The following is an 18,617-nucleotide window of genomic DNA, read 5'->3' as shown; positions in this document are numbered from 1 at the left end:
AATTTATACACAATGTAATGAGGGGGTGGAGCTATATCTCTTACAGTGTGAAAATATAGATTTCATATTTTCACAGTGTGAGTGATGAAATATGAAAATATTTAACTGATAGAGTACAGTATTTCATTAGTTAGCATAAAATAAGCATTCTTAATTAAAGGAAAAAGATGCTTTAAAATATACCCAAAACATTTTTTAAGTGTTTCAAATTTGGATTAATTTTAGGTTTTTCAGTCTTGAGAGATGGAAGTTGTAGGACTGTCAAGGTGAAAGCATTACAACAAGGTCATACCAAGGTCAAGGCCATTTATAACCATGGCAACATCAAGCTGGAATAAAGCATTACTATAGCAACCTATAATGCTTTAGTGGTTAGTAGTCTTATAAAAAATGTGTGTCAAAATTTTATATTCTAGAAATAGAATCTTTAAAACAATTCAGTTAAGATTGGCACTAAGTGAAATTTTTCTTGAGACATTTTCAACTTCCAGAAATTGAAGGTCAATGGGCTATGAAAAATTGATTTTATGTGTTTAAAATTCATATTAGTTTAGCAAGATGATTTTGAAGTGATTGCCCCCTTTATAATCTAAAAAATTTTTATTGAATTATTTTCAGCCTGTTGACCCAGAAGTGGAGTCAGTGATCACTGTTGGGTCCTCAAAGGAAGTCATATTCTCAGGAGGGCCTCAGCCATGGATTTTAGATTCATCTAAATACTTCCAATGAGGTAAGTTATTTTCCATGGAAAATTTAAGTTTTGTTTGAATTGTGTAAACACTTGAAAAATTAATTTTCACTTTCCACAGAACTTAGGTAGACACTGAGTATTTACACTGAATTTTATGAAGTATTGAAATATTAAATGATCTGTTTAAAATACATGTTATATTTGATCTACATTGAGAAAAATATGTGTGAAAGATATTTGTTGTAAAGTTGAAATGTTTTATTGTAGCACATAACTGCAGAAAAGAAGGTAAAAGTTACAAGAAGGCAGCTGTTACAAGTATTGTATGAAGGCCTGGCTTTTTATGCCCCCACTTTGGGGTGGGGGAATATAGATTTTCCCTTGTCCGTCCGTCGTCCGTCCGTCCTCCATCCGTCCTTTCGAGAATGTTGTGTCGCGCCTAGCTCCAAAAGTATTTGACGTAGAGTCACAAAACTTTACAGGAATGTTGGTCAGCATGTGTAGTTGTGCACCTGGGGTTTCACGTCCCGATTCATTCAGTCGTGTATGAGTTATGGGCCCTGACTTCAAGAAAATTAGTCATTTTAGTGTTGTGTCGCGCCTAGCTCCAAAAGTATTTGACGTAGTCACAAAACTTTACAGAAATGTTGGTCAGCATGGGTAGTTCTGCTTCTGGGGTTTCGCGTCCGGATTCATTCAGTCGTGTAGGAGTTATGGCCCCTGACCTAGGAAAACATTTGTGTCCTTTGTCATATAGTGGGGGCATCTGTGTCCCATGGACACATTTCATTGCATTTTCATGTTACTGATGTACCTTGCGTCAGCTTTTATGTATTGCCTGGTAGTGGTAGTTTTGTTTTTTGTTTACTTTCATTTATTATACGCCTGAAGGGGGGCATATTATGGTCCATCCCATAGCGGTTTCGTGTCCTCTCTGTAACTGTTGAACCCCGTTAGGGATTTCAAAGAAGCTTTACAAATGTTCACCACATCGAGACGACATGCAGAGTGTATGTTTTGGATGGCTCAATTTAAGGTCAAGGTCACACTTAGGAGGCAAAGATCATATGACTTTGTTTCTTGTCTGCTCTGTAATTCATGAACTGTTTTGAGAACTTTAAAGAAACTTTGCACAGATGTTCACCGCATCAAGATGATGTGCCGAGTGAATATTTCAGATGGCTCTCTTTAAGGTCAAGGTCACACTTAGGGGACGAAGGTCATACTTTCGGGTGTATATTGCTCAGCATTGCCGTGCTCGTGTTGTTACCTTGTATCAGAAAAGCTTTGTATCTTTAGCAGATTTTACTGAGAGCACATAACTGGTGAAACACTCTAAACCAGTTTTTCCATACACATTAATATTCGTGTTTTGCTGATCCTGGACTGTTTCGCAGATTTTCATTTTTCGCATTTTTGTTAAAAGTTAAAAAAATTTCGTGGATTTTTAGCTCACATGAGCACGAAGTGCTCAAGGTGAGCTTTTGTGATCGCCATGTGTCGTCGTCCGTTGTCAGTCGTCAGTCGTCTGTCGTCAACAATTTGACTGTTAACACTCTAGAGGTCACAATTTTGACCCAATCTTAGTGAAACTTGGTCAGAATGTTACACTCATTAAAATCTTGGACGAGTTTGATATTGGATTACCTGGGATCCAAAAATAGGTCTCCAGGTCAAATCAAAGAAAAAGCTTTTTAACACTCTAGAGGTCACAATTTTAGCCCAATCTTAATGAAACTTGGCCAGAATGTTGCCCTCAATAAAATCTTAGACGAATTTGATATTGGGTTATCTGGGGTCAAAAACTAGGTCACCGGGTTAAATCAAAGGAAAAGTTTGTTAACAATCCAGAGGTCAAAATTTTGACCCAATCATAATGAAACTTGGTCAGAATGTTACCCTCAATGAAATCTTGGACAAGTTTGATATTGAGTCATCTGGGATTAAAAAGTAGGTCACCGGGTCAAATCAAAGGAAAAGGTTGTTAACACACTAGAGGTCACAATTTTGGCCTAATCTTAATGAAGCTTGGTCAGCATGTTACCCTCAATAAAATCTTGGATGAGTTTGATGTTGGGTCATCTGGGATCAAAATCTAGGTCACCAGGTCAAATCAAAGGAAAAGCTTGTTAACACTCTAGAGGCCACATTTATAATTACATCTTGATGAAACTTGGTCAGAATGTTAATCATAATAATCTTAAAGTCCAGTTCGAATCTGGGTCATGTAGGGTCAAAAACTAGGTCACAAGGTCAAATCAAAGGAATAGCTAGTTAACACTCTAGAGGCCACATTTATGACTAGATCTTCATGACACTTGGTCAGAATGTTAATCATGATCTGAAAGTCCAGTTCGAATCTGGGTCATGTAGGTTCAAAAAGTAGGTCACAAGGTCAAATCAAAGGAAAAGCGAGTTAACACTCTAGAGGCCACATTTATGATCATATCTTCATGAAACTTAGTCAGAATGTTAGTCTTGATGATCTTTAGGTCAAGTTCGAATCTGAGTCATGTGGGGTCAAAAACTAGGTCACCAGGTCAAATTAAAGAAAATGTTAGTTAACACTTTAGAGGCCACATTTATGACCATATCTTTATGAAACTATCTTGATGATCTTTAGGTCAATAGGTCAGGTGAGCGATATAGGGCCTTTATGGCCCTCTTGCTATCTTAAGCGTCTTCTTACCTAAAGTTTAAAAGCATGCCATAATATCCCATAATGCATTTCCGATAAAAAAATTCCATTATTGCTGGTAAGTTTAACGGTGGTTCATGACTGATTATCACTCAATATAAATTTTCACACTAGTTAATGCGCAGAATCAAAATAATGCAGAATATACATAATTTTTTTAGCTCATCTGATTTTGAAAAAAAAATGACGAGTTATTGTCATCACTTGATCGGCGTCGGCGTTGGCGTTGCCTGGTTAAGTTCTATGTTTAGGTCAGCTTTTCTTCTAAACTATCAAAGCTATTGGTTTGGAACTTGCAACACTTGTTCACCATCAATAGCTGACCCTGTACTCCATCTTGATTTTTTTCAAGAAGTATTGCCCCTTTTGGACTTAGAAAATCAGTTTTCTTGGTTAAGCAATATGTTTGAGTCAGTTTTTCTCATAAACTATCAAAGCTATTGCTTTAAAACTTGCAACACTTGTTCACCATCATAAGCTGACCATGTACAGCAAGAAACATAACTCTTTCTTGCTTTTTGCAAGACTTATGGCCCCTTTTGGACTTAGAAAATATCAGATTTATTGTTTGAGTTTAATGTTTAGGTCAGCTTTTCTCCTAAACTATTCAAGCTATTGCTTTGAACTTGCAACAGTTCTTCACCATCATAGGCTGACTATGTACATCAAGAAACATAACTCCATCCTGCTTTTTAAAAGAGTTATGGCCCTTTTTGGACTTAGAAAATCAGGCGTAGGACAATTTTTCTATTACACAAAAAAAATCGGATGAGCTTCAGCACCCGCAAGGCGGTGCTCTTGTGTGAAATTACTGATCAAAATTACATCAAATGTTCTGGCAAGGGGCTCTATTTATGTTTGTTACAATGGTTCTAATTAGAGATAGAAACGAATAGCATTGTTGGTATTCATATTCGGTCAACCTTCCAATATTTGGTCATCAATAGATCATTATGAATATATTATATTAAAAATAACGAACAAGCTACGAAAACAATTAAGCCAGTCTGCTCAGCTCAGTAGGGAGAGCGTTGGTCTACTGATCGGGGGTGGTGGGGGGGGGGGTCCAATTCGATCCCCGGGTGGGGCATATGTTCTCCATGACGATTTGTTAAAAGACATTGTGTCTGAAATTATTCGTCCTCCACCTCTGATAATTCATGTGGGAAGTTGGCAGTTACTTGTGGAGAATAGGTTTGTGCTGGTACAGAATCCAGAAACACTGGTTAGGCTAACTGCCCGCCGTTACATAACTGAAATACTGTTGAAAAACGGCGTTAAACCAAAAACAAAAAACAAACAAAACGAAAACAATTCAAGTTAGTGTTAATTTGTTAAATATCTGAATTAATACAGTTGGTGTAATAGAAAATAGAAATTATGTGAGTCATTGACTAGTGTATGATAAGCACATTGATACGTTTTTCAGCTTTATTATCAGTTAATGATGTGATATTTGAATATTCGTCTGGAAGGTTGACCAAATATTCAGAATATTCAAAAGAAAAAAAAAAATAGATAAATTTCTGTTTGGTATCTGGTGTTTCAGTTATCACATATGGGAATGTACTTAACTTCACACGCTTGACTTGCGTTGAACAGGCTCCATAACCCTGTTACATTCTTTTGTGTGTTTTTTTTTCTCACAAAATTATGCCCCTTATTCAGTTTAGCAATTTTGGTTAAGTCTTTGTATATTAGCTTGTGTATTAGTACCCTTTAATGGGAATGAATTAATATTTCACACACTTATTCACCGTTTTTAGCTTACAAAGCTTGTACAGGTTCCATAGCTGTTTTACAAAATTATGTCCATTTTATAACTATAAATTTCATGTTCCTTCAGTTAACTTGAAAAGTTGAGCATTGCTGTCCTGCAGCTGTTATCATGCCCCCATCATAATGTGGGGCATGTAGTCTTACCTCTGTCTCCTATTCATGCATGTTTTTGTTTTTGAGAATATCACGTAATAAAGTATTTCAATTATTTTACAGTTTGAAATCATTTTTGAATCATTCCCGAAGCCCAAAATGTGAAGTTCTAGTTTGTTTTAGCCAAAGAGTTATAAAAATAAATAGATCGGCAACTTGAAAGGCAGATAGAGCAAATCTCGCCAACATCCCGCGGCTGCAAACGAGATCTCGTTACCAGAAGTTCTCCATGCGCCATTTTGTATGTGAAAGATATGACACTGTCAATTATTAATTATCATCGTATGACCACGCTTTTTTGAAAGTAAGAAAAAGTGTATTTTGTGCTTAAGACTATTTCATATTAAACAAATGTTGTTTTAGACGCTAACATGTATTTTACGTGTAGTTTTAAAGGTACAAATTGCAACTCCATGCTCGCTTCACTAAGATAGCGCCGAATCACGCTCGGACGCGAGATTACAGCCAGTTGCCATTCTGTGTATTTTATACTTCTTTGTTTTAGCAAACCAGAGCACAAGGTTCAAATTAATTATTATTGCTCTAGGGTAAAAAAATGACCACGTCCCTGGCTGTGAAATGTAAATACTTTATGCTGATGTATAAGCAACATTGAAAATTTTCTTCTTTTAAGTCATAATAGCTAGAGCTTTGATATTTGGCACTGACATAAGAGTTTGACTCTTTACCATATTTGTTCAAATTATTGTCCTAATTGTTGTTCAAAAATGACCATGCCCATGTGTATGACATGTATATAAAAGGAAGTTTGAATATCTTTTTCTCTAAATCCATTATAGCTAAAGTCTTATTTGGCATGCAATATCAGGGTTTAAATGTCTGTTATAATTATTCAAATTATTGCCCTAGGGTGAAAACAGGATAAGCTCCTGAGTGTAACATGTGTATATTAAAGGCTTTTCTGAAGCCATGACACCAAGAGCCTTGATATTACGCTTCGATTCTGTACCATAATTGTTCAAAATATTGCCCTAGGGTAAAAAATGACCACACATGGGAGTGTGAAATGTGACTCTGTACTTGTACCATTGCGTTATATGAACACACTTGAAGCATTTTACACAGGTCACGGAGCACTTTAGGGTAATTGACCCTCTAGTTTTATGTTGGGATTAGATACCACTAATTAGGGTCAGAGTTATTGCCCTTGATTTAGTAGAAATGTGTATAAAGGACTTAAAAGTTTTGTTGCAGTGACACAAACATTTGCCGCACCTAGATAAGATTTTGTTTACAAAACTTAAATCAATACCCCTAAGGTCAAGGGTTTTTTTTTCTTGTCAGATCTTCAACTTTTGCTTACATTAGTGGATATTTAGATACATTTCTTAATTTGACGCAAACATTCACAATAATCAGACAGTGTGTTGGATCAAGGTCATATTAAGATGTCAAGCATGTTAGGTGATTTTTCTTGTCTGATCTGTAAATTTTGTAGAAACCCTGCCCCACCCCCTTCCCAACCCCACATCTCACCACTAGTTACCTCAGTAGGAAGAGCACAGATATTTGTAGGGATCATGTGATTGTGAGCTTTATCCTTTGGTAAGTTGTATGTTCTCCACTACGATTTGATAAAGACATTGTGCCTGAAGTCATTTCGTCCTGCACCTCAGATTCATGTGTGACAACAGGTTAAATTGGTACACAAGTAAGGGATTTTAGTTAACCCGGTCTGGACTGATCTTGATTTCAGGGTTTTGATTGTCAGAAATTCCTAATATGGAAAGTAGATTTTCAGGCTTCACATGTTTAACTGAAACCAAGGCTTGTTATCTGACTGCTTTACTTAACTGAAATACTGTTGAAAAACTATGCTAAACCCGGAGCAAACAAGTAACTTTTGTATGCAAAGATACAAATGCATATTTCAGACCCTTTGGTAAAAGGTCATGGTCATACTTAGAAGTCAATTTTCTTGTCTGGCCAGTCCATGAATTAATTCCCAACACAGCTGTTTTTGCTGAAATTAACACAGTAATATCTGACAGTGCAGTTGATTCTTTTATGTGTTATATTATTGTGGTTGCATGCCCTGTACCAAACTTTATTTGAGCTCGATCATTGGGGGGGGGGGGGGGGGGTCATTACTTTTTGACTAGGTTTTGCAGCTGAAAACATTCTAGTCTACTGTTATGGCTGGTGGAATGTATTAAAGGACTTAACCCTTACTCTGCTAAATTTCTGTAATGAACTTGTCCATCTTTCAATTTGGACAGTACCATTAACTGTTAAAAGGGATGCTTATCAAAAAGATAATGCCTGAATGTTGAACAAGAGTGCAGATCCTGATCAGACTGCAGATTTACACTGGTTGCAAAGGCAGAATCAGTCGTATCAAGCATGATAATGGTTTTGGGCTCATTTTTTTTTTCATCTGTCAAATTGACAGTAACTTCTTGTTTTCAGAGTCTTTACTGAACTAAGACGAATATAAACCGAAATAAAACAACAGCTACAACCTTAAAGAGATATAATAATGTTTATTTCTGATAAATATTGATATACCTGTTCTGCTAAATACTGATAAAACATATCACAGTCACATGAAAATTGGAGTTTACACATGGAATTATGCAGTATTGATGTATAAAAATTATTGTTTTTAGTTTCAGTATAAAACTTTATTCTCTTATTTTTCAGTCATTGACAAATGATTGGCAACTGTTTCACATGACCATACAGAATATTTATAGATTAGTAAGTAAGTAAAGTAAGTAAATTCTTTATTTATAGAGGGTAGCTCATTTAGCTGATGCTAGTCTTCCATGCGGCCCTCTCAAGAAGAAAACACATGTATATACAGAACATAATGCATAATAAACATGAGTACATTGAAAATACAAAGGCATGTACATAAGAAAATAAAACAAATACATATCAGAAAACAAAAAGGTAATAGTTTATGTAATTTTCATCCAGTTGAGACATGATGATTTAAAGCATTGTAATGAACGAGCAGATTTAACTTCCATCTAAACAGTTCCAAATAATTGGACCAGAATATAGCATACTATGTTTAAACAATTCTGTGTGCGTATTTAGTATACAAAAAATCTTGTTTCTGTTTGATCACAAAGTAAAAGAAGTATCATTTACTTGGGGCTTTTGCATGTACATTTCACAAATATAATTGGGATGTAAATTATTCGCGATTTTATACTTAAAACAGGTCTTTTTATAAAAAAGACGCTGATCAAATCGCTGTATTGATAGAGAACATAATGCCTGGTTAAAATCTCTATATTCTGGACCTAAAATGATATGACACGCTCGTTTCTGTAATGCATATTATAGTCCATATTGGTTTATGAAACTGCTTTTTTATAGTTTCTTGTGTTTATTCTCAAGTAAAGTTTAAAAAGATAAAAGTCAATGATATAATATGATGCTATTTACTATGATAAAGGAATGTTTTGCCTATAGTATGTTTACTAAAGTAGATCTTGTTTAATGGTTTCTAGAAAACCTATGAAAAAAAAAGTTTCAGCAATATGATAGAAACAGAATACAATTTCTGAAATATTGTTTCTGAAATTCTAATTTGAAATGAGAAAACATTTCTTTGTCATTGTTTATAGAAATGTTTCAGTACAATATTTATTTACACCTGATGATATGTATGACCAAAGTAGACACCTTTTCTCATTGTGTTAACAAAGCACATAATAATTATTACGAAAATTAAGTGTATGAGCAAGTTGATTTTCGTACTCAGGAACTGCAGTAGATATTTACATCCTATTTCAAACTGTAACTCTTCAGATGATTACCATAGCAGCCAATATAGACTTCATCATGATGATGACTGTAGCATATAGAACATAGGAATGGACTATCTATCATTATCTGACCTTTCTTCAAGTCTCCTGATATATGATGAATGGTGGCAGTGTAGTAGCTACACACCAGCAATGATCCATCATCTAACATCAACATTCCCCATGGTTTAAAAAGTTTCCTGTGTTTGTATACAGTCGATACATCACCTTGTAATGTTATACTGACTATACAGTGGCTACTAGTGTCACTGATATAGATATGTTTAGAATCCTCACTTACCACAATATACTGTGGATCCAGAAATATATCATTATTCAGTGAGATCATGTACCAGACAGTGCCTTGTGTATCCAGTACCAGTACACTGTTAGAGTTCAAACAAACAACATAGAGATGATCTTGATGATAAGTTATACCATAGCAGTTAGATTTAACTGGAATCCTGTGGACAATTGACAGGTTACTGGCTGCTTTTATTATGATAACCATCCTGTTATGTGGCAATGTCACAGCAATCTGGTCCCTAGGCATTTTAGCAATGTCCCATGGGCTGGAGTCAAGTGTTTTCTCTTCTGTCACAGTTTTACTCTGTAAGTCTACAACTTTAAGCTTGCTGATATTGTAATCAGCCAGCACCAGTTTGTTAGAGGACAAGACAGCACATCCTGTAATATGGCATTCATCAGTATCTGACTTTGTTCTTACATTTATATCTTCTTTTCCGATAATCCTGTCAACTTCCTTTCGTGGCATGACTAGGTTGTTTGATAGGTTGAGGCTACCAAGAATATTTGGTTTGAACAGTATACATGTATCTTCTAAGTTTTTGTTACGTTCAAAGGTGTATTGCATGTTTGTCTTTCCTAAAGTTTCTTCAGCCTTCTCTATTTCATCTGACTTCAAGTTGGATTGAGCTTGTTTAATGTTGATGTAAAGTTGCCCATTCTGTTTTGATTGATTGTTAGAACTTAAATTTGACTGAAGTTTGTTCATATCGGCAGAAACATTTGTACATGTTTGAAGCGCTTTTTTGATGACTTGTTTGTCATCAGATTTCTTTCTGTCAGCCTCTTTCTCGATTTGTTTTTGCAGTTGGTCTAAGCGATCATTTATTTCTTTTCGGAATTTGACAATTTCCTGGATGAGGTTGTCATAGCAAACATCAATCTCCTTATCCCTGACTGTTGCCTTTTTGATTACGGAATCTATTTCTTTCAACTTTTGATTTAACAGCCACATTGTCCCCTTGTATTCTTCACTGTCCCCTATACCTGCACAGTTATCTGGTATATAGTCAATCTCACATGTCCTATGGTCCATGATCATGCAGTCAGGACAACCAAGTGCCTTGTGTTCAGGACAAAAGAACTTGATTACCTCGTTAGTATGTCTTGTACATTTTTCAGTGCATACTTGAGACGTTGTTGAAGAAGATTTGTATTCATCTATGTTAGTTTTGTCCAGCAGTTGATGGTGATTTAAAGCCTTGGTTCTTTGATGAAATTTAAAGCAGTTTTTGCAAAGATATTCCTTGCAGTCTACACAATAACCATGTGCATCTTCATGTTGACCATCAATCAAACAGGGATCACACCCGTGGTTAAAATCCTCTGCTGAACCTTTTGAAACTGAGGATTGAAAATCTGGAAGTTTACGTCCTGACACTGCCATTTTTGTTAACAGTTTACATAAATTTTATTAATCCTTTGTGCCTGTATATTATAAGGTCAGTATGTTTTAGTTTTTATTTTATGTAAGAAATATTTACACACAAAATCCAGCAATGTCAGAGAACCAGTATCAATACAATCACGGGTCTGATTTATCACTGTTATCAGGTTTATTTACTTTTATTTTTATGTGTGTCAAAACACAGGACACAATTGTGTGTCATTGTGATAAGACAAATCGGTTAAAATTTTAACTCACTTAAAGTCTTATAAGGCTTTAGATTTTATAGAATAACAAAAAAGCAATCGTCTAAATAGAAGGTTTGCATATTTTCATGGTTAGAAAAGCACTACTTTCAATATTGCACATGAATTTAAATGGTCCAGAACCATAAAGGGAGCTAATAATGAACAGGATTCAATAATAATTTCTACTATGAATTAAATATTCAAACCCTTGTCATTGAGAAATGAATAAATGAACATAAAATTTAACAAAAGATTGATATGTTTTATATCTGTAAGAATAGTTGTGTAGCAGTCATAAGATAAACAAAGTCATTATGGCTCTTTAAACACACTGCAGTAAGCTGATGTGATTGTCATTTTTCTGTTATTAATTATCATCTCCCATTGTTATGCCCCCCTTACAAGTATGAGGGGTATATTGTTTTGCAGATGTCTGTCGCTCGGTCTGTCAGTATGTAGACCAATCCATTTCCGGATAAAAAAACAAGAACGCGTAAGCCTAGGATCATGAAAATTGACAAGAAGGTTGGTTATGACCAGCAAATGACTCTTGATTTTGAGATCAATAGGACAAAGGTCACGGTCACAGTGACATGGAACATTTAACTCAAGAGTGCTCTGGCCTAGGATCATGAAAGTTGACCGGGAGTTTGATTTTGACCAGTAGATGACCCCTATCGATGACCCCTAGGGAGATTGGTCATAACCAGCAGATGACTTCTATCAATTTTGAGATCAGTAGGTCAGAGATCAAGGTCACAGTGACTCTGAACAGTAAAACAGTTTCTGAATGATAACTCAAGAACGCTTAGGCCTAGCATCATCAAAATTTATAGGGAGGTTTCTCATGACTAACATATGACTCCTATTGATTTTGAGGTCAGTAGGTCAAAGGTCAAGTTTATAGTGACCCAGAACAGTTAAACAGTTTACGGACGATAACTTGAGAACGCTTGGGCCTAGGATAACGAAACTTGATAGGGAGGCTGATCATGATAAGCAGATGACCCCTATTGATGTTGAGGTAAGTATGTCAAAGGTCAAGGTCACAGTGACCCAGAATATTTAAATGGTTTTATGATGATAACTCAAGAACGCTTAGGCTTGGGATAATGAAACTTAATAGGGTGGTTGATCATGACCAGCAGATGACCTCTATTTATTTTAAGGTCTATAGGTCAAAGGTCAAGGTCACATTTACCCAGAACAGTAGAACATTTGTATACAATGACCAAATAATTTCTGTTCCTTGTTAACATTTTAAATAAAACATCTTTTCTGTGAATCTGATGATATTTTTTTTTATATTTATATTTATGGTAAAGTTATATGTATATTTATGTGAGCAGCAAACTCCGTGTCATTGCGCTCCACGTAAGCGCTCAAGGCCCTTCTCACACACCATATAGTACGGACTTCTTTAATGTTAAAAGCATGAGCACAAAAATGACATATTTTGCCGACATGTGGTTAATTGTAGACGTGATTTTAGAAAAGTAATATATGGAAATAAAAACTTAGCGCTTAGCTCAAATACAGAGGTTTTCAGCTTTATTATGTATGGTTTAGCTTTTCGCATTTATGCTTGATGACATAGAACATACTGACAACATTTCCAACTTTAGACTTGTTATTGAAGAAAGAGTGTTTAACGTATTGTTACACTGGAATAAAATTTGTTTTTTACAGTTACTTTGAAATTCCTCAGAAATAATATCATGTTCCCCACCCACCCGATTCAAACATTTCAAAATAGCTGACAGCCCTAGAAGTATGCATGAATTAGCTATACCAATTTACCTGTACGTATTCTGTGTCAGAAAAATTTTGTTGGCTTCATGCTCACCGAAAATGTCCAGAGCCTGTGATCCGAATCGTATTCTTTGAAAGACATGATAACATGTGCGTTGTTTTCCGCAGTTGTGTAAGTCAGTTTATACTGACCTCATAGTTCAGTATTCCTGAATATGAAAAACCTGCGCACGTGAAAAACGATAAACACCTCGAGCGCTACGTGCTCTCGGTTTTCACGTTTCTCACGTGCGCAGGTTTTTCATATTCAGGAATACCTCCTACTAGGTCAGTAACCATTACACATTATTGCTGCAGGCTATGCTGATATATGAAAGTTTGGCAATTTAATTGCAATAATGATTTTTTAAAAATCAAAATAACTTCAAAATCACAATTATGATTCACCTTAAGTTTACAACACTCCAACCATGACTAGACGATATCCAATATATCCAATTTTCAGAATTCTGAACAAAGTATAAATGTCAGAAAACTATCAATATTTGAGAGCACTGAAAAATGCAGCCTACACCTGGCACATAAACAGTTATAAAGGGGAATAATTCATAAAATATTGGTGCAAGAGTAATGGCCCTTGCATCATATGATGTGGGTGATGATGAGGAATAACTATTTTACGTTTGAATGAAACAAATCCATTAAGATATTACACAGAGACAAAGAGAAAGTGCATCAAAATTTTAACCAAGGTGCGGAAACGGAAGGGCGCCGACACCGCATCATGTAGGACAGCTCTCCATACTTACCGGTTGTATATTCAAGCTAAAAATTGTAGGGTAAAATTCCCAATACTTTAGTTGCTGATTACAGTCAGACCTGTCATGTCACCTTGAAAAGGACCAGCATTAAAAAGGTCACATAAGATAGGGATTCTGTCAATACAGGGTCACTGACTTATTACTTTGGAGCTCAGCTGACGCAACTTAACTAATTACCATAAATTAACACATGTTTTATCATTTCAACACTGTTAACATTTACAAACTACTAAGGATATAAAAATGATAAAGATTTCTAAAAAAGTACATGAAAGTACATGAAATATAGTGAATTCTGTCATAAAATTATACAGCATACAAGAATTTGACTGACTCAAGACTTCACTACATCATGTTACATATACATGTAGTAATGTACATGTACATGTATGAATCTATTTCAACAGATAGTCTTACTAGATTTATGTTACAAAAATAAAAAGATACAATGAATATACATGATCTTAACCAATCATTGATAATTGTTCAAATAATCCTTGACTGCAAACATTTTATCTTTACAATTTCATATACAAAAAATTAGATACAAAAGGGGAGATACACCAAAAACTCTTCATAAACTGTTGTTTTTTTCATATTGCATTTCTCCTTAATGCTATCTATCATTTACCAAATTTCATTAAATTCCTTTCAATAATTTCAAAATAACTGTCATCTTCTCACATTTTTTTTTCCAAATACAGCTTTGTTTTTTATCTTCAGGTGACTATTGAAGCCCAGTTTAAAATATACACTAAATTGCCTACTTGTAACAATTAGGAAAATAATATTTATTCCATTTAATTTTTTAGTTAAATTAGTTATCACTCATTGTCAATGTAGTAAGTGATGGGTGAAGGGACTGGACACTTTATTCATATAACTAAATCAGATGATAGTATCTGGTACAACTATACAAGAAATTAAAACTTATCTAAAAGTAAACAGTTAATATTTTATCTAAACAGGCTATCCTAATATCCCGATCTGTCTGAAAGATAGTAGGTAAACCAACATAAAGTTGTGCAATTATTGTAAGGTATAGTGGACGCAACTTGACCGCGATAATTGACCTTTGTATTATAATATATAATGAGGCACAACCTATTTTTGAAAAGGAGTGTACGTTAAACACTTTCATATCTTTGCATTCATTTATTTAAACACATGGCTTAAACCTAAGCATACCATACTTCTATAATGAAACAATCGATATAAATAACCAGTCTAAGGTCAACCATCGCAGTCAAGTTGCAACTACTATATGTGGTTATATTTAGCTGGTATAACTTAACATTATATTGATTTTTCCTGTCACTGAAGAAGGAAGTTATACTTTATAAAGTGATAAAATGGCGACTAAAGAAAAGACAGACGCGTCAGATGAAATAATAACACTCACATGCTGTGTATGCACGAAGAAAAACATAAGAAGAGATGCTGAAAAGTATTGTGTAGAATGTCAGGATTATTATTGCATATCATGCACAGACTCGCACAAAATGTTTCCTGCTATGAGTGGTCACCAGATCCTGGATAAAGCTGACTTCAGCTCTCATGGCTTACAGGTAGCTGAGCTGCCAAGTTATCCTACAGAGAGATGTTCTACACACAAGGCAAAATTACTGGACATGTTCTGTGCCAACCATAATGAAGTTTTATGTGCTAGCTGTGTAGCTATACATCACAGGTAATGTTGATCAGTTCATTGATCAGTTCATTTTTCCATTAAATTACAGTTCATTTTTCCGTGAATTTACAGTTCATTTTTCCATGAATTTACAGTTCATTTTTCTGTGAATTTACAGTTCAACTGTCGGCAAATATGCAAAAATTGAATTCAACAACTTCATGGTATTTGTCATTTTCAGGCTATTTCATGACTATAACTGATTCATCTGGTTTACTGAAAATGTTTTACATATGACATAAGAAAACAGTTTTCAAAGATTTTTTTTTTTACTTCACTCAGCAGAGCTGAATTAATATAGACCAGTGATATAGCACAAATTATGCACCAGTGATATATATTTTGTATCCTGGTAACTTTATTGCAACAAACAAACATCCAAACATTTTTTAGCTCACCTGTCACTTAGTGACAAGGTGAGCTTTTGTGATTACCCTTCGTCTGTCGTCCGTCCGTCCGTACGTGCGTGCGTTTGTGCGTCAACAATTTCTTGTCTGCACGATAGTGGTTTCATTTATGATTTTATTTTAACCAAACTTGCACACAACTTGTATCACCATAAGATCACGGTTCCTTTCTTGAACTGGCCAGATCCCATTATGGGTTATAGAGTTATGGCCCCTGAAAGGGCCAAAATTAGCTGTTTTGACCTTGTCTGCACAATAGCAGCTTTATTTATGATTTGATTTTTACCAAACTGGCACACAAGTTGTATCACCATAAGATCTGGTTTCTTTCTTGAACTGGCCAGATTCCAGTATGGGTTCCAGAGTTATGGCCCCTGAAAGGGCCAAAATTAGCTATTTTGACCTTGTCTGCACAATAGCAGCTTCATTTATGATTTGAGTTTAACCAAACTTGCACACAACTTGTATCACCATAAGATCTTGGTTCCTTTGTTTAACTGGCGAGATTCTATTATGGGTTCCAGAGTTATGGCCTCTGAAAGGGCCAAAATTAGCTATTTTGACCTTGTCTGCACAATAGCAGCTTCATTTATGATTTGAATTTAATTAAACTTGCACAAAACTTGTGTCACCATAAGATCTCGGTTGCTTTCTTGAACCGGCCAGATCCCATAATGGGTTCCAGAGTTATGGCCCCTGAAAGGGCCAAAATTAGCTATTTTGACCTTGTCTGCACAATAGCAGCTTTATTTATGATTTGAGTTTAACCAAACTTGCACACAACTTGTATCACCACAAGGTCTTGCTTCCTTTCTTGAACTGGCCAGATTCCTTCATGGGTTCCAGAGTTATGGCCCCTTAAAGGTCCAAAATTGGCTATTTTGGCTTTTGCAGCCATATAGAGACTTCATTTATGGTTTTATTTGATACAAACTTCCAAAATGTCTTCAACAACAATAAATCTTGGATTCCATGACAAATCAGATCCAACTGTAGGTTCCAGAGTTATTTTATATCTGATTACCTCCCCTGATTGTGATCAAAATGGATTTATATCAGTAAGTACTTAAAGGACTAATTTGAAATTTCATTATTGTTATTAGTTTGACTGAGACAATCAGGGTAGATAACTATGAACTGATTTTATGTCAAATTACCTCCCTTTATTTTAAATTAAAATGGGTATATCTCCGTAACTAATGAAGATACTGATCTGAAATTTCATTTATATCAACAGATTTATTTGGCAGATCCTTCTTTTGTTCACTTACAATATTTTTTTTTAATTACTTCCCTTTTACGATACTATAAATAGCTTATTTTTAGTAACTTTTTTATTATTGGCCGTAGAGAAAAACCGAGACCACTTTTGTGTGGTACAACATGGATGGTACCTCCAATTTTTAGGTGTATTTTGACATATCTATACCTTGTAAGATTTTTTTTTCTTTTCATTTAAATTTCTTCCCTTTATTGTTCCTGTCCTTTGGACTTAGATATTTTTTCTGAGGACCTTCTTGTCCTCAAGTGCAATGATAACAGGTGAGCGATATAGGGCCATCATGGCCCTCTTGTTTCTTGAACTTTCTAGCAATGATTAAAACTAAACTTTATTCTAGGTTCAGTTGTACATTATTGCTAATATGTGCACAAAATGCACTGATCTATTTTCCCTTTCTTAACATAAAAACAAACTGTTATGACATTGTGCTTGATCTTTTATTTGTGAAATGGGTAAATTTTCAATGAACCATCCAAAAGACAAAAAGAGCAAATTTATATGTTTGTTTTCCATGTAAACCTATAAATAGTATCATGTTTATTAACTTTGTTTAATTTTTTGTTGCCATTCTCACAAGAACTACTACAGATTTAAAATGTTCAAGGAAAGTATACATTTTTACTTTTTCAGAGCTTGCCAAGAGATACGATCAATTCCAGAGGACATTGACAATTTGTACAGGGAATCAAGTTTAAGGGAAACTAAAACAAAAGTAAATGTCATGAAAAAAACCATGGAGGATATAAAGAAGTCAAAAGAGCAACTATTAAGAGAGCTGAAGAAACACAAGAATGAGGCAACTGATTCAATTAGAAAAGTCAGAAAGGAAATGGAAGCTTTTCTTGAGAAACTTGAAAAGAATTCCATAAAGGAGGTTGAAGCAGAGTATGAAAAGATTGAAAGTGTATTACACAAACAAATCAAGGAAGCAGAGGCATTCAATGTTGACCTTGTACAATACTACAAGAAACTGGAGAGGTCTGCTGGAAATAAAGCACAGGAGTTTGTCTGTGTTAACAGACTGAGAAAGCTACCAGTAAAGCTGAACAAAGTCTGAGAAAAGAACCAGATATGCAAATAGGATTCCCCAAAAAAGTGTTAACAAGCTTTTCCTTTGATTTGACCTGGTGACCTAATTTTTGATCCCATATGACCCAATATCAAACTCGTCCAAAATTTTATTGAGGGTAACATTCTGACCAAGTTTAATTAAGATTAGGCCAAAATTGTGACCTCTAGAGTGTTAACAAGCTTTTCCTTTGATTTGACCTGGTGACCCAATATCAATCTCATCCAAGATTTTATTGAGGGTAACATTCTGACCAAGTTTCATTAAGATTGGCTCAGAATTGTGACCTCTAGAGTGTTAACAGTCAAATTGTTGATGATGACGACAGACGACTGACGACGGACACAGGGCGATCACAAAAGCTCACCTTTGAGCACTTTGTGCTCAGGTGAGCTAAAAATAAATGCATGTAAACCTATTTTTGTATCAGTGCTATAGCATCCAATTTACACAAGCAGATCCAGTTATAATAAGGCGAAGTTATATTTTAATTCAATTTGTAATTCTCAGTGATCTTCAACTTTTACAACTTATTGTACTGCTCATTTCTTT

At 35.0% G+C, this 18,617-nt stretch overlaps 2 protein-coding genes across 2 annotated transcripts; one reads left to right on the top strand and one right to left on the bottom strand.

The window, feature by feature from the left end:
* Positions 1–9,083: 9,083 nt before the first annotated feature.
* On the bottom strand, positions 9,084–10,796 carry LOC123537365 (uncharacterized). The gene has a single exon (XM_053528645.1). It carries the CDS (start codon positions 10,794–10,796, stop codon positions 9,084–9,086), a length of 1,713 nt encoding a protein of 570 aa, XP_053384620.1.
* Positions 10,797–14,777: 3,981 nt separating this feature from the next.
* LOC123535631 (tripartite motif-containing protein 66-like) lies at positions 14,778–18,077 on the top strand. Its single transcript, XM_045318356.2, has 2 exons — positions 14,778–15,307; positions 17,627–18,077. Exons 1-2 carry the CDS (start codon positions 14,970–14,972, stop codon positions 18,051–18,053), a joined length of 765 nt encoding a protein of 254 aa, XP_045174291.2. The 5' UTR covers positions 14,778–14,969; the 3' UTR covers positions 18,054–18,077.
* The last annotated feature ends 540 nt before the right edge of the window (positions 18,078–18,617 follow it).

The sequence above is a fragment of the Mercenaria mercenaria genome, chromosome 17 (assembly GCF_021730395.1).
Source record: "Mercenaria mercenaria strain notata chromosome 17, MADL_Memer_1, whole genome shotgun sequence".
NCBI lineage: Eukaryota > Metazoa > Mollusca > Bivalvia > Venerida > Veneridae > Mercenaria > Mercenaria mercenaria.
This window is presented reverse-complemented; position numbering and strand designations above follow the sequence as displayed.